The following is a 25,552-nucleotide window of genomic DNA, read 5'->3' as shown; positions in this document are numbered from 1 at the left end:
GGCCAGTCTGAAACAGGGCCTCATACATGAAAGGCAAAGACTCAACTAACCGACCTCTGGGTCCCCACCACATTCCAGAAAATTCCTTCTGACGTTTGCAAGGCATAGATGACTCTAATTTGTGGCCCTTTGCAAAGTACCCAATGAAACTGTTGGCACAGATGAGAGATACAGTACAGAAGTTAAGGACTGATCCAAGTTCAATCCCTGGCACTACATAGGATCACCCAAGCCCTGCCATGAATGATCCCTGAGCACACCATAGGGTGTGATAACAAATCTTTTATTTTGGTTTTTGGGTCACACCCAGCATCACTCAGGTGTTAGTTACTCCTGTCTCTACACTAAGAAATCGCTCCTGGTAGGCTCAGGGGAACCATATGGGACGCCGGAATTCAAACCACCGTCCTTATATATACAAGGCAAACGCACTACCTCCAGCCCCTGGATGTGATAACAAATCAAAATAACAAAAGAACAGTGCCAGAGAGGTGGGTAGGGCATTTGCCTTGCATGCGCTAACCTAGGATGGACCATGTTTGATCCCCTGGCATCCCATATGGTCCCCCAAGCCAGGATTTCTGAGTGAAGATTTCTGAGCGAAGAGCCAGGAGTAACCCCTCAGCATCATCAGGTGTGGCCTCAAAAAAAAAAAAAAAAAAAAAAAAAAAGGGGCCGGGCAGTGGCGCTAGAGGTAAGGTGCCTGCCTTGCCTGCGCTAGCCTAGGACGGACCACAGTTCGATCCCCCGGCGTCCCATATGGTCCCCCAAGCCAGGAGCGACTTCTGAGCGCATAGCCAGGAGTAACCCCTGAGCGTTACCGGGTGTGGCCCAAAAACCAAAAAAAAAAGAAAAGAAAAGAAAAAAAGCCCTGCTGGTACCAAAGTGAGTAAGGTGGGTAAGACTCTTGCTTTGTACACAGATGACTAGAGTTTAAGCCCTGACACCTCGTATGGTCCTTTGAACTCCTCCAGGAATAAATGCTGAGTATTGAACCAAGAGTAAGCACTGAGCACAAGCCAGGTGTGCCCAAAACAAGGAAACAAAAAAAAGCAAAAAAAAAAAAAAAAAACAAAAACAAAAACAAAAAACAAAAAAAAACAAAAGGGCTGGACCAATTGGACAGTGTATTGGGAACTTGGTGTGTGGCTCACAAACAAACAAAAAACCACAAAGGCACTTCCTTCCTGCCCCCACCCCCCCTCAGACTAAGGTGCTAAAGGAGAGAGCTCTGGACTGAGCTTCCAGGCCCCATCACCCACCCACTCTCTCCCTCTCTCCGCTCTAACGAAAACAGCTTTCACTGAAGAGACCCAGACTTCCATTTCAGTGTCCTCCATCTGATGGTGCTCTCAGAAATGTAGGTATTGTCCACTTGGGCTAGCTTGTACACCCAGGCACACAGTAAATGCCAGAAAAATGTCTGGCTGAAAGCTCAAGATGATTTCCAGTGGCTGGTTCCCTACCCCAGGCTTCAGCCAATACTCACCAGTGCCCAGGTATAGGACCAGGTGGCTGTGCCCCTCAATGCCAGGAGCCATTTCCACCGCCAGCTGTGTGTACTCCACACCTGACTTCACCAGCAGGGGGCGCCCCTCCACCTGCTGATCCATCAGGAAATGATTCTTCATGAAGGTCAAGGCCTTATCTGAGGAAGGGCCCACTGAGCACTGAAAAGCGCAAAAGGCAGGTGGTCAGAATTTCCCATCTTGTCATGAGTCTCCTGAAACCAGGCCTTGGAGCAATCTAGCATTGAACTCCAGCTGGTGTGTCCAGAGGTTCAATGCCAGATGGGCACTGGAGTTTAATGTCAGATGGGCACCAGGCACCCCAGCAATACATCACCTGTGGGTTGGGTGACCTAGAGGCAGGAATATCCTTAGGAGGACATTAGGCAGTGCCCATGTCTTCTTCCTCAAGGAGGTAGGTTGAGGATCCTCTACAGCCATACCCAATTTTCTGTTCCATTAAAGTAGCTGCTGAGAGAGCCTACGGGTACCCACTGTCTATTCCAGAAAAAAAAAAATTCACTCAGCTGCCCCCTGGATTATACCTGGATGGGGTTGGAGAACTAGTACAAGGAAAAAGGCGCTTGCCTTGCACACAGCTGACCCAAGTTCAATCCCCAGCACTAAGGTTCCCTGAGTTCTACCAGGAGTGGTTCCTGAGCACAAAATCAGAAATAAGCCCTGAGAATTGTGATGTGTGGCTCCCCACAAAAAATTAAAGAAATTTTAGCTTGCTCTTCAAGACCATATTCTCCCCTAAACACGTGTACCACTTGCTTGTCCATGTTTCCTTGTTTACTCTATTTCTCTCTCTCTCTCTCTCTCTCTCTCTCTCTCTCTCTCTCTCTCTCTCGCTCTCTCTCTCTCTCTCTCTCTCCCTCCCTCTCTCTCCCTCTCTTTTGTTTTGTTTTTGATATACATCTGGTGGTGTTCTGGGGTTACTCCTGGCTAGGTGCTCAGAAATCACTCCTAGCAGTCTCAGGCACCATATGGGATGCCGAGGATTGAACCCAAGTCAGCCATATGCAAGGCAAATGCCCTACCCACTGTGCTCTGGCTCCTTGAATTCTCTCTTGAACATGCATTCCTTTCCTTCCTCCTCCACTGGCATCTTTTTAAGTTTCACTCATAAAACTATCTTGCTTCACTACGAAAAAAGAGTGGCTAGAGGTAGTACAGAAGGTAGGGTGCTTGCCTTTGCACACAAACTCCCTGAATTTGATCCCAGGTATCCCATATGGTTCCCCAAGTACTTTCAGGAGTTATTTTTGAATACAGAGCCAGGAGTAACCCCTGAATACCACCAAATGTGGCCCCAAACACTTGAAATAAACAAATGAAAAATAAGAAAAGAAAAAGAAATCTACCTGGGGCTAGAGTGAGAGCATAGTAGGCAGGTAAGGGAGGTTGCCTTGCACATGGCCATCCCTGATTCAATCACAGCAACTCATAAGGTCCTCTAAGCACTGCCAGGAGTAATTTCTGAGTGCAGTCAGGAGTATCCCCTAAGCATCACAGAATGTGACCCAAAATAAGATTTTTGAAAAATCCTTATTAAGAAATCTACATGGGGGGGGGCAGAGAGAGAGCATGGAGGTAGGGCGTTTGCCTTGCATGCAGAAGGATGGTGGTTCGAATCCTGGCATCCTATATGGTCCCCTGAGCCTGCCAGGGGCAATTTCTGAGTGTAGAGCCAGGAGTAACTCCTGAACGCTGCCGGGTGTGACCCAAAAACAAAAACAAAAACAAAAACAAAAAACAAAACAAAAAAACAAAAAAAGAAATCTACACGGAGGAGCTGGAGAGATAGCAAAACGGTAGGACGGTAGGACGTTTGCCTTGCATGCGGCCAACCCGGGCGGCACCCATGTCGATTCCCGGCATCCCATATGGTCCCCCAAGCCTGACAGTAGCAATTTCTGAGTTCAGAGCCAGGAGAAACCCATGAACACCACTGGGTGTGGCCTAAGAAACAATCAATCAATCAATCAATCAATAAAGTTAAAAAATAAAGAAATCTACATAGAGTGAGCAAATAAACTCTCCCCCTAATTTAAGGCGGCCTCTGCCCCTCCTTAGCGCCTCCCAATAACAGCAATGCCCATTGTGGGAACTAGTGACTGGAGGAGGCATCTCCTCAAGCAGCAGCAGGAATGCAAAGCACGACTTGGGGAGATTCTCCTCTCTGTTCTGGGCACACATAAAGTGAGGGGGCTGCACCGGCTGGTGCCTCACTGGCCTGCCAACACCGGCACCCAGCCCTGATCTGTGGTCACGTTCCTGTCCCCCTCTTGTCTCTAAGCCAGCCCCAACTGTCATCAACTCGCTGTGTTCTTCGGACAAGGGACCTCCCCTCAGAACTGCAGTCTCCTCATCTGCAAAGCAACACCTGTAGCTCCTGTGGATGCTAGGAGGAGCCACAGGCTTTCCAAGGTTTGGGCTGGAGCACACAGCTGGTGGTGCTCAGGCGCTACTCCCAGCTCTGTGCTCAGGAGTCTCTTCTGGCAGTGCTGAATGGACATGTGGTGTGGGGGATGAAATTCAAACTATCTGCCTGGAAAACTAGAGATCTTTCCAGCCCCCAAAGGGAATTGTTTTTTATTTCTTTATTTTATTTTATTCTGTAGCTTAGTATTTATATGACAGTTTCTTTTGGGGGTGCATACCCAGCAGCTCTCAGGGGTTCCTGGTTTTGCACTCAGAAATCACTGCTGGGGGGCCAGAGAAATATAGCACAGTGGTAGGGTGTTTTGCCTTGTAAGCAGCCGACCCAGGACCAATGGTGGTTCGAACCTCAGCATCCCATATGGTCCCCTGAGCTTGCCAGGAGCGATAAGCGATAAGCATATAGCCAGGAATAACCCCTGAGCGCTGCCAGATGTGGCCCCAAAACAAACAAACAAAAAAGAAATCACTCCTGGCAGTCTTGGGGGGGAACATATGGAATGCCAGGAACTGAACCCAGGTCAGCTGTGTGCAAGGCAAATGCCCTACCCGTTGTGCTATCACTACAGCCCTCACAAAAGGAATTTTCATTTTTCTTTGAATTTCTGAGTTACACACAGCAGTACTCAGGACTTATTCCTACCTCTGCACTCAGGAATCGCTCCTAGTGAGGCTTGGAGAACCCTATGTGGTACCAGGGATCAATTACAGGTGAGCTGCATACAAAGCAAGGCTCTTAACCCTTTCTTTAAAACCTCTTTTTTAGGGGGCAGAGGGTGGGGACATACCCGGTGACGTTCAGGGGTTACTCCTGGCTACATGTTCAGAAATCGCTCCTGGCTCAGGGGACCAAATGGGTTTCTGGGGATCAAACTAGGTTGGTCCTGGGTCGGCCACATGCCAGGCAAATGCCCTAGCGATGAGCTATCACTCAGCCCCCCCTTTTATTTTATTTTATTTTATTTATATTTTTTGGTTTTGGGGCCACACCCAGCATTGCTCAGGGGTTACTCCTGGCTGTCTGCTCAGAAATAGCTCCTGGCAGGCACGGGGGACCATATGGGACACCGGGATTCGAACCAACCACCTTTGGTCCTGGATCGGCTGCTTGCAAGGCAAACACCGCTGTGCTATCTCTCCGGGGGCCCCCTCTTTTATTTTTAAACTCTTAAACCTTTTACCCTATCTCTCAGGCCCTAAAGAAATTTTTCCCCAAAAAGGGATTTTTGAAAATATACAAACAGGGCCTGGAGAGATAGCACAGCGGCATTTGCCTTGCAAGCAGCCGATCCAGGACCAAAGGTGGTTGGTTCGAATCCTTGTGTCCCATATGGTCCCCCGTGCCTGCCAGGAGCTATTTCTGAGCAGACAGTCAGGAGTAACCCCTGAGCACCGCCAGGTGTGACCCAAAAAACCAAAAAAAAAAAAAAAAAAAAAAAGAAAAGAAAGAAAGAAAATATACAAACATACATATAAAATATGTAAACAGGAGGAAACTTAAATAGCCACAATTTGGAAATCAAATAAACAGGAAGCTTAAAGGGAGTTATCTTAAGCTTGCAATTCCCAAACAATCGGATCTGACAGGGGTGAGGGATGTAGCTTCATGATAGAAAGCCTGCCTTACATGTATAAAGCAAGCCCTGGCACAAAAAATGAAACGAAACAAAACAAAACAAAAACAAAGGTTGGAGAGACTACTGGGCATAAAACCACACCAATAATGTTTGTGGGTACTTTGTGTTCTGTGCTCAGAATTCACTCTCAAGTGCTTAAGTGCTTAGGAAGACCATTTTGTGCAGGTAATCAAGCCCAGGCCTCCTACATGCAAAGTATGTGCTCAGCCTGTGGACTCTCTCCAGCCCTGAAAACACTTTTTCAAAAAGATCCATGCACCACCATTAATTTGCTGCAGCATTATTCACAGTAGATATGGAAATAAATTCATCTAAGTCCCATCAGCAGAAGACTGGATAAGAAGCTGTTATTGGGGCCCGGAGAGTTAGAACAGCGGCGTTTGCCTTGCAAGCAGCCGATCCAGGACCAAAGGTGGTTGGTTCGAATCCCAGTGTCCCATATGGTCCCCCACGCCTGCCAGGTGCTATTTCTGAGCAGACAGCCAGGAGAAACCCCTGAGCACTGCCGGGTGTGGCCCAAAAAACAAAAAAAAAGAAAGAAAAAAAAAAAAAGCTGTTATTGGGGGCTGGAGCAATAGCAGAGTGGTAGGGTGATTGCCTTGCACACAGACAACCCGGGATGGACCCAAGTTCAATCCCCAGCTTTCCATATGGTCCCTCGAGCCTGCCAGGAGCAATTTCTGAGTTCAGGGCCAGGAATAACTCTTGAGCACAGCTGGATGTGGCCCAAAAGCAAAATAATAATAATAATAATAATAATAATAATAATAATAATAATAATAATAATAATTTTTTTAAAAAAAGCTGTTATTGGTCCAAAAGATGGCTCGCACAGATGAATATATGCTTTGCTGCAGAAGACCTTCATTCAATCCCCAGCACATCATGGTCCCATGAGCTCTGCTGATGGCAAGCACCAGGCCTGGAGTAGGCCCTAAGCACTGAGCAGGTGTGACCCACAAATTGAAAAATAAGTTGTGGTCTAGGAACACAGAGACTTAGAACTCCTGCCCTGCAAACATATGGCCATGAGTTCAAATCCCGGGTGCATGGTGTGCACAATGCTGGCAAACTTCTGTTTGCACCTGGCCCCTCTGGACTTTGTGATTCCTGGCACCACAAGCAAGTCATGCCACAGCCCATGTGTGTAAGAACCACCAAGGTGGGGGGACTAGAGCAATAGCACAACAGTAGGGCTTTTGCCTTGCATGCTGCAAATCCAGGACAAACCTGAGTCCCGGGTTCAATCCTCAGCATCCCATATAATCCCCTAAACCTGCCATGAGCGATTTCTGAGTGCAGAGCCAGGACTAACCCTGAGTGCCTATGGATGTGGTCCCCAAACAAACAAATAAAAAAAAACAAAACAAAACACCAAGGGATGTAGCCCTTGCAGAGCACTATTTCTAGAAAGAGGTGAGTGCAGGGGTGGGGAGATGGCTCAGCAGCAGACTAAGTGCAGGTTTTGCATACAATAAACCTGGTTCCTGGGCCCGGAGAAATAGCACAGCGGTGTTTGCTTTGCAAGCAGCCGATCCAGGACCAAAGGTGGTTGGTTCGAATCCCGGTGTCCCATATGGTCCCCCGTGCCTGCCAGGAGCTATTTCTGAGCAGACAGTCAGGAGTAACCCCTGAGCAACGCCGGGTGTGGCCCAAAAACAAAACAAACAAACAAACAAACAAACAAACCTGGTTCCATTCCCAACAAGGTCCTCTGAGCACTGTAGAGATGGCTTTGAGCACAGAGCCAGGAATCTGCCATATGTGACCCAAATCCATCAAACAAAACAAAACAAAAAAGAAAGAAAAAGATATATTCTCTATTCTCCAATGTTGTCCAAAGACTATTCAGCTATAAAAAAAAAAATAAATAAAATCTTGCCAGTTGCAACAACACAGATGTGGGCCTTGCGGGCAATCTGCTCAGTGAAATAAATTACAAGAAGAAAGACAATTTCCATATGATTTCACTCACTTGTGAAATATAAAGAAACAAAGTCAAAACAACACCAAAATAAAGACTCTAGCCCCGACAATGGAACGGTGGTTACAAACGAGAAGAGAGGCTGAAAAAAAAATGATTATTGATGGGAGTAACTGAACAAGTAGTGGACCAAACTGTGATAGGTGCAGTTGCAAAGGTGAGAAGCTGAAAAGCTATATGCAGAAAACGGAGGCAGCAACACAAACCATTATTAGATGGAAAACCACAGCAAAGAGCAGGGGTTGTTACTTCCTGAAGAGGAGAGATCACACTGCCCTAAAGAGAAGCACTATACCACATCAAGCAGACTCACCCACCCAAACCCACTTCCTCCTTCAAGTCCAGACCTAAGATCCAACATTTACAGATAATGCTAACCCTCTACCATGTTCATCAAGATTCAGACTGCAGGGGCCCGGAGAGATAGCACAGCAGTGTTTGCCTTGCAAGCAGCCGATCCAGGACCAAAGGTGGTTGGTTCGAATCCCGGTGTCCCATATGGTCCCCCGTGCCTGCCAGGAGCTATTTCTGAGCAAACAGCCAGGAGTGACCCCTGAGCAATGCCGAGTGTGGCCCAAAAACCAAAAAACCAAAAAACAAAAAACAAAACAGACTGCAGGGCTCTGGGGATATGGCTCAGTGATACAGCACTTGCCTCAAAAGTGTAGTTTGATCTTCGGTGTCACCCCCCCCCCCCAAGAAAAAAGAAAGAAAAGAAAAAGGAAAAAGGGGCTGGAGCAATAGCACAGTGGTCAGGCTTTTGCCTTGCATGCGGCCAACACAGGACAGACCCTAGTTTGAATCCTGGCATCCCATATGGTACCAGGAGCGACCTCTGAGCATAGAACCAGGAGTAACCCCTGAGCGCCACCGGGTGTGACCCAAAAATGAAAGAAAGAAGAAAGAGGGCTGGGGAGATAGCACAGCAGTGTTTGCCTTGCAAGCAGCCGACCCAGGACCTAAGGTTGTTGGTTCGAATCCCGGTGTCCCATATGGTCCCCCATGCCTGCCAGGAGCTATTTCTGAGCAGATAGCCAGGAGCAACCCCTGAGCACCGCTGGGTGTGCCCCCCCCCAAAAAAAAAAGAAAAGGAAGGAAGGAAGGAAGGAAGGAAGGAAGGAAGGAAGGAAGGAAGGAAGGAAGGAAGGAAGGCAGGAAGGCAGGAAGGGAGGGAAGGAGCCCCAAAATGACAAATCAATTGCAAGAGAGAAAAAGAAGATGGGGGGGCTGGAGAGATAGCATGGAGGTAAGGCGTTTGCCTTTCATGCAAGAGGTCATCGGTTCGAATCCCAGCATCCCATATGGTCCCCCGTGCCTGCCAGGAGCAATTTCTGAGCATGGAGCCAGGAGTAACCCCTGAGCACTGCCGGGTGTGACCCAAAAACCACAAAAAAAAAAAAAAAAAAAAGAAAAAGAAGATGGGAAGAAAAACTGAAAAAGACGAAAGAACAATCAGTCCAAAAATATAACTGTGGGGCCACAGCAAAGCACAGCTGGTAGGACATTTGCCTTGCATGTGGCTGACCTGGGTTCAATTCCCAGCATCCTATATGGTCCCCCAAGCCTGCCAGGAGTGATTTTTGTTTTTGTTTTTTTTTTTTTTTGTGGTTTTTGGGTCACACCCGGCAGTGCTCAGGGGTTATTTCTGGTTCCAGGCTCAGAAATTGCTCCTGGCAGGCACAGGGGACCATATGGGAAGCCGGGATTCGAACCGATGACCTCCTGCATGAAAGGCAAACGCCTTACCTCCATGCTATCTCTCCGGCCCCTAGGAGTGATTTTTGATCACAAAGCCAGGAATAACCCAAGTGCCACCGGGTGTGGCCACCCCAAAAAAAGGATAGCTGTTATTTGAACATTGATTCAAATGAACTATATATATTTTGGGGGGTGAACAACATACCGGTAGTGTTCAGAGGGACCATAAGAAATGATGGAGCTCAGACCCAAGTTAGTACATGCCAGTAAAGTGCCCTGGGCCAGAGCAATAGCACAGAGTCGGGTGTTTGCCTTGCATGCAGCCAATCTGGGTTTGATCTATATAGTTTGAGGCCAGAAAAGTAGTATGTACAGTGGTTAGGGTACTTGCATGCAGCCAACCAGGGTTTAAATCCACAGAACCCCATATTATTACTCAAGTACTGCCAAAAACTATCCTTGAGGGCTGGAGCAATAGCATAGCAGTAGGATGTTTGCCTTGCACATGGCTGACCTGGGACAGACTCGAGTTCCATCTCTGGCATCCTATATGGTCTCCCGAGCCTGCCACAAGTGATTTCTGAGTGCAGAGCCAGGAGTAACCCCTGAGCCACGCTGGGTGTGGTAAAAAAAAAAAACAAAAACAAACAAATAAACAAAGATCCCTGAGTACAGAGCTGAGTAAAATCATGAGCACTGCTAGTTATGGCGCCCCCCAGTAAAACAAAATAAAACATGTTGTTTTAACCTAGGAATGTCACTGTTTGCAAAAGCAAACATAATGCCTTTGTGGGGGGCACACCTGGCAGCGCTCAGGGGTTACTGGTGGCTCTGCACTCATGTAAGGCAAACACCTTACTGGCTGTGCAATCAATCCTGCCCCAAAACAAACAAAAGGTCTTTGCAGATCTAACAGAAGACCTGGGGCCGGAGAGATAGCATGGAGGTAAGGTGTTTGCCTTTCATGCAGAAGGTCCGTGGTTCAAATCCCGGCGTCCCATATGGTCCCCCGTGCCTGCCAGGAGCGATTTCTGAGCATAGAGCCAGGAGTAACCCCTGAGCACTGCCGGGTGTGACCCAAAAACCAAAAAAAAAAAAAAAAAAAACAGAAGACCTTGGGATAAAATCATTCTGGGTTCTGGGGACCTCCCAATACAGTGAGCTGGTTCCTTGCAGAAGAATGGAGAAAGACAGGGAAGCAAAGACAGACGGATATAAGCCAAGCAACAGCAGGGCTGACAGCAGCTTGCCAAGTGAAGTGAGAGGCACGCAAGCAGCAAGACTCCTCACAGCCCACAGAGCTCACGGAGCGGACGCACCAGTTCCCAGCTCCTGGGCTCCACAGCCATGAGATAACCCACTTCTGGTTCTGAAATCACCACGTTTGTGGTGCTACGAGCAGCAGCCAGGAGAAGCTAATGCAGATGAAATGATAGGTTTGGAATCTGCTCTCCAAGGATGAGGAGACTGGGAGAGAGCTCAAGAGCTAAGTGCATACTTGGCATTTGGGAGACACAGGTTTGAATCGATTAACTAATGAGGGTAGAGAATGGGGTAGAGGTGAAACAAGTTTTGATAGGCCTTTTTTGTTTTGTGTTGTTTTGTTCTGTTTGTGGCCATGTCTAGCTATGCTCAGGGCTTATTCCTGGCTTTGTGCTTAGGAATCACTCCTGGAGGTGCTTGAGGGACTGAGTGTCAAGAGATAGAATGCTGGGCCCGGAGAGATAGCACAGCAGCGTTTGCCTTGCAAGCAGCCGATCCAGGACCAAAGGTGGTTGGTTCGAATCCCGGTGTCCCATATGGTCCCCCGTGCCTGCCAGGAGCTATTTCTGAGCAGACAGCCAGGAGTAACCCCTGAGCACCGCCAGTGTGGCCCAAAAACCGAAGAAAAAGAGAGAGAGAGAGAGAGAGAGAGAGAGAGAGAGAGAGAGAGAGAGAGAGAGAGAGAGAGAGAGAGAGAGAGAGAGAGAGAGAGAGAGAGAGAGAGAGAATGCTAGAGCCGGAGAGATAGCATGGAGGTAGGGCGTTTGCCTCGCATGCAGAAAGATGGTGGTTCGAATCCCGGCATCCCATATGGTCCCCCGAGCCTGACAGGAACGATTTCTGAGTGTAGAGCCAGGAATAACCCCTGAGCGCTGCCAAGTATGACCCAAAAACCAAAAAAATAAACAAAAAAAAACCCCATTTGTTTATTTATTTAGGGTTTGGGGCCACACCCGGCATCGCTTAGGGGTCACTCCTGGCTATGTGCTCAGAAATCACTCCTGGAAAGCTCTAGGAACCATATAGGATGCTGGAAATCAAACCCAGGTCCGTCTAGGGTCGACCACATGCAAAGCAAATGTCCTACCACTGCTATCACTCCATCCCCAGTATTTGAAGTTTTTTAATTTGTTTAACTCTATGGACTTTTTTTTTGGGGGGGGGGCACACCTGGCGATGCTCAGGGGTTACTCCTGGCTATTTGCTCAGAAATTGCTCCTGGCTTGGGGGACCATATGGAATGTCGGGGATCAAACCGCAAGCCGTCCTAGGCTAGTGCAAGCAAGGCAGATGCCTTACCTCTTGCGCCACCGCTCCAGCCCCTTTATGAACTTTTTTTTTAAATAAAAAAGATATGTGAAGCTCAAAAGGACTAGAACATTATTCAATGTTAGGAGAAACTTTAACAGAAACAAAAACTTCATCAAAGACTTGGAAGAAAAAATTGAGACATAGCCAGAAAAACAACAAAAACAAAGGCTTTGAAAATAGTTTAAGGGTATAAAAGTCAATATGTTAGGCAAACTACTTAGAACTGAAGGAACTAAATTTCGCAATGCGAAAGGATAATTTGTCCAACATAATAACTGAACAGACTCAACAGAGGGCAATATCCTGAAATTTAAAACAGAACAAAACAAACATTTCCCCCCACAAGAAAAAGTGGGGGGACAAACAAATTCCAGGATTCCAGAGAGAAAAGAAGAGGTTTATTTAAAGAGGTAGACATCAGAATAGCTTTCTTTTCAACAGCAACACTGGAATACAAGGGAAAAAAAGAGCAAGGAGGCCTTGTTGGAGAGATAGGACAGTGGGGAAAGTGGTTGGCTTTGTAAGCAGCTAGTAGTTCAGTCCCTGATACTTCATAGGGTCCTACAAGCACTGCTAAAAAATAAAATAAAATAAGAGGGACAAAACTGTAGAACTATCACAATGGGAAAGTTGTTTGCCTTGCATGCAGTTCACCTGGGATCGAGTGAAACCCAATATTCCATAAGATCTCCTAAGTATCACATGGTCCCTGAGGACTGGACACAGCCAGATTTGACACCCCAAAAAAAAATTAAAAGTAAACTAAAATAAAAAAACAAAGGGTGGGGGCCAGAGAAATAGCATGGAGGTAAGGCGTTTGCCTTTCATGCAGGAGGTCATTGGTTCGAATCCCAACGTCCCATATGGTCCCCCGTGCCTGCCAGGAGCAATTTCTGAGCCTGGAGCCAGGAATAACCCTTGAGCACTGCTGGGTGTGACCCAAAAACCAAAAAAAAAAAAAAAAAAAAGGGTGGGGCTGGAGAGATAGCATGGAGGTAAGGCATTTGCCTTGCATGCAGAAGGACGGAGGTTCGAATCCTGGCATCCCATATGATCGCCCAAGCCTGCCAGGAGCAATTTCTGAGCATAGAGCCAGGAGTAACTCCTGAGCACTGCTGGGTGTGACCCAAAAACAAAACAAAACAAAACAAAAACAAAGGGTCCAGAGGTAGTTTCATAGCTTAGAGCACTTGCCTTGCAAGTATAATATGTTGAGTTCAATCCCAGTTGCCACTGCATGTGGGTGTAGAGCCAAGCTCTGTGTGAACCTGGGATTTTTGTGGCCTTACAATGGATTTGTTTCTTTAAAATAAAATGGGGTGAGGGGCCAGAGAGATACCACAGTAGGGCATTTGCCTTGCACACAGCCAACCCAAGATGAACAGTGGTTTGATTCCCGGCATCACATATGGTCCTCCGAGTCTGCCAAGAGCAGTTTCTGAGCACAGAGCCAGGAGTAAACCCTGAACACCACTGGATGTGACCCAAAGACCTCCCAAAAAAGAAATTGGGTGGGAGCCAACTGTGCTCAAGACTCACTCCTGGCTCTGTACTCAGGGATCACTATTGGCAGAGAAGGTAGGACCCTGTGGAGTGCTGGGGATAAGTCCAGATTGGCTGCATGCAAGTCAAAGTGCTTAGTCCTGTTCTTTCTCTCCACCCCCTGGTAAGATATTACTAGACATGATGCCAGCACCACACAAATGGAGGGCATGACCCTCAAACAATGTGAGGGTACAGCAGGCAAGGATGTGTGACCTCTGCTCATCACAACGACACAGGGAAGGGACTGGGGAAAGAGGAAGCCATAGGACAGAGAAGTAAGAGCAGCACAAAAGGGGATACCCCGGGCCGGGCGGTGGCGCTGGAGGTAAGGTGCCTGCCTTGCCTGCGCTAGCCTAGGACGGACCGCGGTTCGATCCCCCGGCGTCCCATATGGCCCCCCAAGAAGCCAGGAGCAACTTCTGAGCGCATAGCCAGGAGTAACCCCTGAGCGTCACAGGGTGTGGCCCAAAAACCAAAAAAAAAAAAAAAAAAAAAAAAGGGGATACCCCAAGTGACAAAGATGGGAAATCCCTGGATGACTTCAGGGTGTCCGGAGCACAGCTCCAGAGCTCAGCGACCTGGAGAGATTTCCAGGAATATGAAACTATTAGAAAGTCTCTGGTATATCATAAGAAGTTGAGATCACTGAGACCAAGATAGGAACTGAGGTAAAGATCAGAACTTAAAGGCAGGAGAGACAGAACTGTGGGGAAGGCACTTGCCTTAAATGCAGCCAACTCAAATTCATTCCCAACATTGCAGAGGGTGACCTGAGCATACTTGAGCAAAGAGTCAGGAGTAAGCCCTGAGCACCACCAGGCATGCCCCCCACCCCACCCCAAAAAAAAAACAGGAAAAAAAGGCCTGAGCAATGGCGCAGTGGTAGGGTGTTTGCCTTGCATGCGGCCAACCTAGGATGGAACACGGTTCAATTTTCCCGGCATCCCATATGGTCCTCCAAACCAGGTGTGATTTCTGAGCACATAGCCAAGAGTAACCCCTGAATGTCAATGAATGTGGCCAAAAAAAAAAAATAATAATAATAATAAAAGGAAAAAAACAGGGCCTGGAGAGATAGCACAGCTGTGTTTGCCTTGCAAGCAGCCGATCCAGGACCAAAGGTGGTTGGTTCGAATCCTGATGTCCCATATGGTCCCCCGTGCCTGCCAGGAGCTATTTCTGAGCAGACAGCCAGGAGTAACCCCTGAGCACCTCCGGGTGTGGCCCCAAAACCAAAAACCAAAACAAAACAAAAAACAGGAAAAAAAATATCCTGCTCTAACAAATGACCACAAAGCAATGTTGGGAGATGTGATCAGGGTAGTGAGGCAGCTCTGGAACGGGGTAGGAGCAGACCCTGGGCTCTTCTAGCTAGCTGGTTTCCCTGCTATATAGACCTACCATGGTTGATTTTAAGCTACCAACGTAATATCACAGAACATGTCTTTGGAGAGGAATGTACCACAAACAGTCCTTGCTGTTTGCTATAACCCAATTTGGTACATATCTGCAGAATGGGTGTAAGTCAAGAACACAGCTACAGGGGCCGGGCAGTGGCGCTAGAGGTAAGGTGCCTGCCTTGCCTGCGCTAGCCTTGGACGGACCGAGGTTCGATCCCCCGGCATACCATATGGTCCCCCAAGCCAGGAGCGACTTCTGAGCGCATAGCCAGGAGTAACCCCTGAGCGTCACCGGGTGTGGCCCAAAAACCAAAATAAATAAAGAAAGAAAGAAAGAACACAGCTACAGGGGCCAAAGCAATAGCACAAAGGTTAAGGCGCTGGCTAGCATGTGACTGTGGATAGTACAACTATGGTTCGAGTTTTAGCCACCCATAGAATACTCTAAACCCATTAGAACTGAACCCTGAGCAAAGCCAGTAGTAAGCCCTGAGCACTACCTGGAATGGCTGCAAAAGCAAGTTATCTCCCCCTCCCCCACCTTCCAGAATAGGGATTTGGGGCCAGATTCAAAGGGCTGGATCATAGCTAGATGTGGCATGCACAGAGCTTCCAGCACTACAAGCCCCCAACCCCTAGCACTGAAGAGTACTAAGGGCGTGCGGGGCAATAGCACAGTGATAGGGCATTTGCCTTGCACACAGCTAACCTGGGATAGACCCAGGTTCAATCCCCAGCATCCCACCTGGTCCCCCAAGCCTACCAGGAGCAATTTCTGAGTACAGAGCTAGGATTAACCCCTGAGCACTGCTGAGTGTAGCCCCCCAAAAAAGAGTACTAATGGCTCGCCCCCCAAAAATCAAAAACAGAATGAAAATCCATGACAAAAGAGGTGTTTAGAAGGCATCTAGAAGACTGGAACAGTGTGTAGGGCATTAGCCTTGCATGCAGTTGACCCGAGTTCAATCCTAGAATCTCTCATGGTCCCCTCCGCACCACAGAAATGATATCTGGGCTCAGAGCCAAGAGTAACCCCTGAAGCAGCTCTGGGTCTGACTCAGAAACAAATAAACAACAATTAAAAAAAAAGAAGAAGAAGGCACTTGGATGGGAGTGAGGGAACACTGTTCTGTGTAAGGATGGGGCTGGCCAACTATGGCAGCAGAGCCCAGGACCAGATAGACACCTAAGCAGGCAGGACGTGGAGGGCATGACATTTGTTGGGAATGTATTAACCATAATAGTGGTTTCTGTCTCTAAATTTGAATGCTACGGGGAGAGCTAGTACTCACACTGCCAGGACGAGGGTTGATGTTCGGGACCCCATATGTGGTCCAGCGGGATGTCTCTTTGTTCAGCTCCTTGTACTTGCCCTCAAACACACGCTGGATGTCACTGAGAGCAAAAGCACAGACAGCAGAGCTCCTGGTCTCACCGACCTGCCTGGAGATGGTCAGGGAAGAGACATTGCCTGTAACCTCTTGCTGTTTCAGGAACACCCCCCCTTCTCTAGCCCTGCACCCTCATGGACACCCTCATCTGGGTTCTCAGGCCTTATGAGGGGTTCCTGCCAGTCCCTCTACCCCCATACTAGACCAGGCCATACAAAATGGTACACAGCTTATGGCAGGGCTACCGGAAAAGCCTGCTGTGGGGTCCACAATTCCATCTTCTTTTTTGAGAGCTTTGGGACACACCCAGCCATGCTCAGAAGTTACTCCTGGCTCTGTGCTCAGAAATTGCTCCTTAAAAAATATCACTCCTTGGGGCCGGGTAGGTGGCGCTGGAGGTAAGGTGTCTGCCTTGCAAGCGCTAGCCAAGGAAGGACCTCGGTTCGATCCCCCGGCGTCCCATATGGTCCACCCAAGCCAGGGGCGATTTCTGAGCACATAGCCAGGAGTAACCCCTGAGCGTCAAATGGGTGTGGCCCAAAAACCAAAAAAAAAAAAAAAAAATATCACTCCTGGGCCCAGAGAGATAGCACAGTGGCGTTTGCCTTGCAAGCAGCCGATCCAGGACCTAAGGTGGTTGGTTCGAATCCCGGTGTCCCATATGGTCCCCTGTGCCTGCCAGGAGCTATTCTGAGCAGACAGCCAGGAGTAACCCCTGAGCACTGCCGGATGTGACTCAAAAACAAAACAAAAAAAATATTACTCCTTAGACTGGAGAGATAGCATGGAAGTAGGATGTTTGCCTTGCATGCAGAAGGATAGTGGTTCAAATTCCGGCTTCTCATATGGTCCCCCAAGCCTGCCAGGAGCAATTTCTGAGCGTAGAGCCTGGAGTGACCTCTGAGCACTGCCAGGTCTGATAAAAACAAAAAACAAAAAAATATAACACTCCTTGTAGACTCAGGGGACATATGAGATGCCAGGGATTGAACCCAGGTCCATCCTGGGTCAGCTGCATGCAAGGCAAATGCCTTACTATTGTGCTATCACTCCATCCCCATGGGTCCATAATTCCTAATCTCTCCCATTGTCAGAGAGCAAACAGAGCTCAGCTTGACTTCTTGTTTCATGAGCCACTGAGGACTGACTTTGTTTGGGGGGTAGGGGGATTGGATCACACCCAGCAGCGCTCAGGGATTCAAACTACTGTCCTTCTGCATGCAAGGTAAATGTCCTACCTCCATGCTATCTCACCTGACCCCTGGGCTTACTTCTAAATCTGTGTGCAGAGATCACTCCTAGAGGGGGACTCGGTGGACCATACATGGGTACCAAGGATTGAAACCCAATCTGCAGTGTGCAAGGCAAGAACACTGCTCACTGTACTAACGCTGGTTCCAGCCACCATCTGTAGAGATGACAAGTTTGTCTCTCTTGCTCTCTCTCTTTATCTTTTTTTTGGGGGGGTCACACCCAGTTATGTTCAGGGGGAATATATGGGATGCTGGGAATCAAACTGGGTTCCATCCAGAGTTGGCCATGTGCAAGGCAAACACCCTACTGCTGTGTTATTGTGCTACAGCAGGTGCTTAACTGGACACAGACCATTCTGTGGTACCTCAAGCAAAACATGAACCTTTTTTGAATCTCTAAGCAATTCCTTCCTTTCCATCTTAGGCCACTGACAGTATTTGCCTCTTCTCTAAGCTGGAGAATGACTGACTGATATCCAGGGTAATTCCTGAGTGACAAATGACAGACATCTGTGCTGAACTAACTCCATCCCTTGATTCTCTTATTTATCTGCTATTCCCATTCCAGTCTATTTTGTTATCCTTTTTTTGGGGGGGCACACCCTTTTGATGCTCAGGGGTTACTCCTGGCTAAGTGCTCAGAAATTGCCCCTGGCTTGGGGGGACCATATGGGATGCTGGGGGATCGAACCTCAATCCTTCCTTGGCTAGTGCTTGCAAGACAGATACCTTACCTCTAGCGCCACCTCTCCAGCCCCATTTTGTTATCCTTTTTAAATTTTCTGTGTTTTGGGCCAGAGAGATAGCACAATGGTAGGCATGTGCCTTGCATGAAGCTGATCCAAGAAGGATGGTGGTTTGAATCCCAGCATCTCATATGGTCCCCTGTGCCTGCCAGGAGTGATTTCTGAGCACAAAACCAGGAGTGGTCCCTGAGAGCCGCTGAGTGTGACCCAAACTCAAAAAATTTTTTTTCTGTGTTTTGGGGTCACAACCAGCAGTGCTTAGGGCTTACTATTGACTCTATGCTCAGGGATAATGCCTAGCAGTGTTCAGAGGTGCTGAGGACCAAACTTGAGTCAGCTACATGCAAGACAAGATCTTTACTTCCTGTACTATCTCTCCAGCCCTTTATTTCATTTTCATATTTAGCTTTAGTAAGCTGCCTTGTATGAGCTAATAACCTCTTGAGAGAGATTTTTCATATTTGCATAAGAGGCATGAGTCAAGTTTCTGATAAGTGATGATAAACAAATTAATTTTTTGTCACACCCAGTAGTGCTCAAGGCTTACTCCTGGCTCTGCACTCAAGGACCACTCCTGGTGGGTTTCAGGGGGCAATATAGGGCACTGGAGTTTGGTGCAGGGTATCAAAGCAAGTGCCTTACCTACTACACTCTCAGGCCTCAAATATTTTTTGGGGGTGCAGAGCCCAGATATCATTCCTGGTGGATGCTCAGGAATCAGACAGTGCCAGGAATTAAACCCTGAACCTGCCTGTCTACCTAAAGAGCATGAGTTGAGTTCTTGGAGCTGGCTCTGGCCCCACAAATGCCTTCTGATGAGATAGTATAGTAGGATTTCAGCTAAGGTTAGTCCCTTGCCCTCTTGTTTGTTTGTTTGTTTGTTTGTTTTATTTGGGGGCCACGCCCAGTGATGTTCAGGGCTTACTCCTGGCTTTTCATTCAGGAATTACTCCTGGAGGAGCTTGGAAGACCATCTGGGATGCTGGGGATAGAACCTGGGTATGTTAAATGCAAGGCAAGCACTCTACCTGCTGTGTAGCCTCTCCAGCCCCTCATCCTTTGTCCTCTTTTTGTTTTGTTTTGTTTTGTTTTGGGAGTCACATCTAGCAATGGTCAAGGGTTACTCCTGACTCTACACTTAGAAATTACTCCTGGATGGGGCCTAAGTGGTGGCGCAGCGGTAGGGCATTTGTCTTGCATGCGCTAACCTAGGACGAGCGGCGGTTCAATCCCCCGGTGTCCCATATGGTCCCTCAAGCCAGGATCGATTTCTGAGCGCACAGCCAGGAGTAACCCCTGATGTCATTGGGTGTGGCCCAAACAAACAAACAAAAACAACAAAAAAGGAAATTACTCCTGGTTGTCTCGGGACCATATGGAACGCTGGGGATCAAACCTGGGTCAGCCGTGTGCCAGGCAAACGCCCTACTGGCTGCATTATTGCTCCATCCCTTGCCTCTAGTACAGTAAAAGCAACACAGCCCCGGAAGCCATGCCTAGCTCCCACATTCCTTTCCATAGCTCACCACTGAGAGGTGAAGATTGCGTAGACGTAGGGCTCAGCGGAGGAGGAGTTGGGGGCCAGCAGGACGGCGTGGCGAATGACATTAAAGGGCAGCTGTCCAGCTTGGGTGCAGAGCAGCTGGGCCTTCAGGAATGTGGTCCACTTCTTTTGCAGCAGCTTCTCACCACCCACGTCGTTCTAGGGCCACAGGCTGGGTTCTAGAGAGGCATTTCCACCTCCCCACCCAAGGCCGACCCCACCTCTCACCCAGGTGGAGCAAGCACCTTGCAGACTCGGGCCACGCGAGACGTGTGCAGCTTCTCAAAGAACTCGAATTCGCTGGCGCTCTCTTCAAAGAAGAAGTAAACGACATCTGTCGAAGGGATGGCAGCCACAAAGGAAGCGTCCGCTACGGGGGTGGGACAAGCAAGCACAGGAACTCAGCATGGAAATGGCCTGGGTCCCCCAGAGGAAATAAATCCCCGAGTCGGGAAGATGCCAGGGACCTCCCTGCTGAAGGAGAGACTTGTCTGCTCTCCTGTTGCATCCAGGTACCCAGTAATGCCAGGCACATACTATGCCCTGGACAAAAGGGAACGGAAGGAATGAATATTCTCTCGAGTGCCAGGTCTCAGGCACTTGGCCAAGGGACTCGCCTGTGCAGGGGACAGAGCACTTACACTGCAGCCAGCGGAGGAAATTGTCAGTCTTGAGGACAGGCTGGGGTCCCAGCGCACGCATCAGGATGGGCTCACTGCCCAGGAAGTTGTTCATGGTGCCAGAATAGAGATTCCCATCTAGGCCAGGGGAAATGGGGGCAGACCCTCCTCAGATCTGGCTCTGCCATGGGCCAGCAGTCATGGTAGTCTTCTACTTTTTCTGGGTATATATACCTTCCAGCAAACCCAACTCTCCTCCTTAGTCTTTCAGCTCTTGTGGCCTTTTCTGTGTGTGGGCACTTTTCCAGGTCTTTTCTGGTCTCCTGGCTCCAAAACCCAGTCAAAACACTTGCCAAGAAAAATTGTTCTTTGTATCCCCAAAGGTGACTGTGTTTTCTACGTCTACACCTCAGGTCCTACCTCCCTCCCTGAAATACCTTTTCTCTTCCCCATCTAGCTGTCTTTCCATGTCCCACTCAAAAAACCACCTCCTGGGGCCAGAGAGATAGCCTGGAGGTAGCATGTTTGCCTTGCATGCAGAAGGACGGTGGTTTGAATCCCGGCATCCCATATGGAGCCTGCCAGGAGCGATTTCTGAGCGTAGAGCCAGGAAGAACTCCTGAGCACTGCTGGGTGTGACCCAAAAACCAAAAAAAAAAAAAAAAAAAAAAACCTCCTCCAGGAAGTCAGGAAGTGTGACTTAAGAGCTTGCATCAACGGAGGGCAGGGAGGCTGGAGCAACAGCACAGCGGGTAGGGCATTGTTGGCCTTGCATGCCGCTGACCCAGGTTCAATCTCCTGCATCCCATATGGTCCTCCGAGCCTGCCTGCCAGGAATGATTTCTGAGCACAGAGCTAGAAATTTAGTGCCTTGAATGCTTGGCTTAGGCCTTGAACGCTCCTGGGTATGACCCCCAAACAAAAAATAAACAAAAATAATAAGGAAGGCATAGGAAAGCGAGACCCTCCAAATCTAGCACAAGGCCTGATGCCACAGAGGAGGAAGAAGCATATGAATAAAGAAATTTCTGGCTGTTGGGCCTCTTCTGAGCCTGAGACCTTTTACCAGCACCCTCCTGCTTCTAGGTACTGCCACCTCGTTCTTCATCTCTAAAAGTGGCTTCTACAGGAGCAGGTGCTCGGAGCACCTGCTTCTCCTTCTGCCCCCCACTTTCAGACTCCAGCCTCCCTCCCCAGTCTATCAGAGCCAGTACTTCACAGAGTCCAGGGCCTAACACTCACCCGCCAAGACAGCTGTGTGCTTATGAGCAGGGTCAAAGGGGCTCTGCCCTTTCCCTTCCAAGATTCTGTTCTCCGAGATGGGTTGTAGGTAGGAATCTTGGAGTTCCTGGAGGGAGGAAAAGCCGAAGGTCCAAAACGGCAAAATTTCATGTGAGGAAGGGGTAAGAGGGAGAAGGGAGGAGGGAAGGTCGGGAGTGGTGGCGCAGCGGTAGGGTGTTTGCCTTGCATGCTGCTGGCCCAGGATGAACCGTGGTTCAATCCCCTGGCATTCCATATGGTCCACCAAGCCAGGAGCAATTTCTGGGTGCATAGACAGGAGTAACCCCTGAGCATCACCGGGTGTGGCCCAAAAATAAAAAGTATATAAAAAATGAGGGAGGAGGGAAACAGACACCAGAGAAGTAGAAGTAGGGGTCGGGGGGCCAGGATGCCAGGGTTCTGCTTTTGGAAGAATTTTCCAGGGCTCCAAAGGAGTGCTGGGCGGAGGGTGGGTAGTACCAGGTAACTCACGATGAAAGTGCAAGAAGGGCTAAAGGCGAAGGTGCCGCAGGCATAGAGATGGGTGGCGTTGAAGGAGACCAGGACACGAAGGAAGTTGAAACACTGCGTCTGGGGACCAAAGGGACGGGATAGCTGGTAAGGCCCTTCTTGCCTTGCACACAGCGAACCCAGGTTCAATCCCCTCCACCCTCTAGGAACTCCTGAGCCTACCAGGAGTGATTGTGTCTGGGGAGGCAGAGGTCAAGCCTTCAGAGTTCTGCCTAGGGGCCCCTCAAGACCAGCTGACAGAATGCAGCCAAGTGCCTCTCCCAGGTCCTCCAGAGGAGAGCGGTGAGCCCCAGTGTCTGCTGCTAAGGCCCCTCAAAGCCACTCACCTCATTGCTCTTCCTCTTGAAAGCACATTCACTCTTTTTCCTGTCACTGGCTGGCCAGGATATCTGAAGTGAGAATGAGAGAAGGCAAATAAAAAGCAATGATAGGGGCCTGAGAGATAGCATGAAGGTAGGGCATTTGCCTTTCCTGCAGAAGGACGGTGGTTTGAATCCCGGCATCCCATGTGGTCCCCAGAGCCTGCCAGGAGCGATTTCTGAGTGTAGAGCCAAGAGTAACCCCTGAGCGCAGCCAGGTGTGACCCAGAAAAACAAAACCAAAAAAAAAAAAAAAAAAGCAATGATAGACCCTAAACTCCAGCTTTCCCCACTCCTCGGGTCAGCAGTGTCCCCCAGTATATACATGGTTGTTTCGAGATCTGATGGGCTACCGTAATCACTATGATTACTAATCATACTAATCACTATGATGTCTCCAAATGTCTCCAACTCTTTTTTTTTGAGGGGGGGTCACACCCGGCAATGCTCAGGGGTTCCTCCTGGCTCTATGCTCAGAAATCTCCCCTGGCAGGAACGGGGGACCATATGGGATGCCGGGGTTCGAACCACCGTCCTTCTGCATGGAAGGCAAATGCCTCCATGCTATCTCACCGGTCCCATGTCTCCAACTCTGAAGCAACTCAGGATCTGGATTCTATCCCTGATACCACATAGGGTCCCTGAGCCCAGCTGAATTCAAAACTAAGAGCAAACCCTAAGCAACGCCAGGGCTTTTTGATCATCTTTCCAAAAAACAACAGGGGCCAGAGCGATAGCACAGCGGTAGGGTGTTTGCCTTGCACGCTGCTAATCCAAGATGGACCTGAGTTCGATCCCTGGCATTCCATATGGTCCCCCGAGCCTGTCAGAAGTGATTTCTAAGCACAGAGCCAGGAGTAACCCCTGAGTGCCGCTGGATGTGGCCCCCAAAACAAAAAAGACCAACAACAACGAAGAGGCTGGAGTGATAGTACAGCAGGCAGGGCTCTTGCCTTGTACACAACTAACCTAGCTAGGTTCAATCTCCAGTATCCCATATGGTCCCCTGAGTACCACTAGGAGTATTTCCTGTGTGCAGAGCCAGAAGTAATCCCTGAGTGCTGCTGGTATGGCCCAAAAACCAAAACCAAAATAAAACATCAGTACCTGGTTCACATCGGCCTTTTTTTTTTTTCCAGTCGGGATTGGAACCCAGGGTCTCACACAGGCAAGGCAAGTACTCTACTGCTGAGCTATTTCCCCAGCTTCAGAATCTGTCTTCTGAATTGGGACCCCAGACAAGCAGGTGGCCCACAGACCACACAAAGAGAAACATGCCTTCCAGCGCAAGCCATTGCTCTCTGCTCTCCCACCCCGTTGTCTGCCCTTCTCCAGCTCCCTCAAGCTTTTCCCCAGGAAGGTGACAGTGATTTGACATCAAGGATTTCTCCGAGTGGGCGGGGATCATATTATTGATATACTTTGGATCCGTGTTTCTCTCTCATGTCACTGATTTCTCTCTCCGCCACTTCAACAATGAGTGTCATTCACCCAGCCGTGTGGGAGGCATGGCAAAGCCACTCTGACATTTCTCGTCTGTTACAGGACCAGATATGTAAATAAGACAGGAACTGCTGATTATTGCCAATTATAAATAACACCAATTGCGCTGCTATTCAACGCCTAGGCGGCCCAGACCACACGGGCCAGCTGCGGGCCTTCCTCACCCCCTACGTGCCCTTTCTCCCTGACTTCCTTACCATGTTCTTGAGCCTCGGTACCCCTGGATCCTGGATGTCCAAGGCCAGGATGGCCTCTCGCACGCCCACGTAGAGGGTGTTGCCATCACTGCTCAGAAGCAGGGTGTCAAAATCCTGGAGGTCTTTTTGGTGGAAGAGGCTGAGTGCCCTGCGCCCGTCCCCTGTGGATGAGGGACAGGAACTTGATGGGCAAAGCGGTTCTTTTGGAGTCTGCTGGGAGTGGGGGTGGGGTGGGGAAGTTGGCAAAGAGTGTTCCCCAGACCTTGGCAGGGGACCCACTCTCTGGCGGCAGCCCCTGCTCCACTGTGCCTACTGGCAGCCCCCAAGAACTGTGTGTGTTGCCCACAGTAGTGAGACTGGGGGTGATGACAGCCTGAGTGTGGGGGGGCTGGGAGTAAGGGCCTGCAGCCACAGACAGAGACAGACAAAGGGGTGGAATCCAAGTGAAAAATCACTGAAGGCGCTTCCAGGCTTGGGGCTGCCTTGCCATGGGGGAATGACAGGCAGGAACCCAAACAAGCTCTTTAGAGAAGGAAGCTGAAGGGTCCGATTCATTGAATCCACCTCCTTTCCCCCTTACCACAGGTCATGGCCACCCCAGAAACACTGAGTGGCTCATCAGAAAGGAAAAACGATGGGGCCAGAGTGGTGGCACATGCGGTAAGGCGTTCGCCTTGCACGCGCTTGACCTAGGATAAACCACAGTTCGATCCCCTGTCGTCCCATATGGTCCCCCAAGCCAGGGGCAATTTCTGAGCGAAGGACCAGGAGTAATCCCTGAGCTTCAACAGGTGTGGCCCAAAAACCAAAAAAAAAGGAAAAAAAAAAAAGGAAAAACGTTCTGCAGGGCATCCTGGGGCATGTTTGTTCTCAAGGCCTGGGGATCAAGCTTTGGCTTTGGGGACTTGAGGAGGGAAGCACTTAAGGGGCTTGGGGGTCCCAGAGTCACATGACAGTGACACTTTAAGAGGAAAGAAAAAAATCACCAGGGCTGAGGCAATAGTACAGTGGGTAAGGTGCTTGCCTTGCACTTTGCTGACCTAGGTTTCATCCCTGGCACCCCATATGGTCTCCTGAGCCCCGCTAGGAGTGATTCCTGAGTGCAGAGGCAGGAGTAACCCCTGAGCACAGCCAAGTGTGGTTCAAACACAAAAGTAGAAAAAAAACAATCACCAACTTCAGAGAACTGGGCCAGTGTTTCAGTCAGCCCCTCTCCTCTCTACAGCCGCACCCACGTACCCCATGTTTCACTGCTGCCTGCTCCCTCTCCCTCTCTTCCTCTCTCCCCCCTCTGTCTGCCTCTCTCTCCCTCTTTTTCTCTCCCTTTTCCTCCCTCTATCTCTCCCTCTCCCTCTCTT

The 25,552-nt window shown here is 49.2% G+C and overlaps 1 protein-coding gene across 1 annotated transcript in view; it reads right to left on the bottom strand.

Annotated features, from left to right (window-relative positions):
• Positions 1–25,552, bottom strand: part of SEMA4A (semaphorin 4A) — a 35,205-nt gene that overhangs the window by 3,632 nt on the left and 6,021 nt on the right. Inside the window, exons 3-11 of the mRNA XM_049782229.1 lie at positions 24,195–24,355; positions 22,462–22,524; positions 22,097–22,195; positions 21,587–21,692; positions 20,366–20,482; positions 19,970–20,094; positions 19,708–19,883; positions 16,084–16,234; positions 1,490–1,670 (exon numbers count right to left, since the gene is read on the bottom strand). Coding sequence (XP_049638186.1) covers positions 1,490–1,670; positions 16,084–16,234; positions 19,708–19,883; positions 19,970–20,094; positions 20,366–20,482; positions 21,587–21,692; positions 22,097–22,195; positions 22,462–22,524; positions 24,195–24,355 — 1,179 coding nt within the window. The remainder of the gene's footprint in view (positions 1–1,489; positions 1,671–16,083; positions 16,235–19,707; positions 19,884–19,969; positions 20,095–20,365; positions 20,483–21,586; positions 21,693–22,096; positions 22,196–22,461; positions 22,525–24,194; positions 24,356–25,552) is intronic.

The sequence above is a fragment of the Suncus etruscus genome, chromosome 10 (assembly GCF_024139225.1).
Source record: "Suncus etruscus isolate mSunEtr1 chromosome 10, mSunEtr1.pri.cur, whole genome shotgun sequence".
Taxonomy (NCBI): Eukaryota; Metazoa; Chordata; class Mammalia; order Eulipotyphla; family Soricidae; genus Suncus; species Suncus etruscus.
This window is presented reverse-complemented; position numbering and strand designations above follow the sequence as displayed.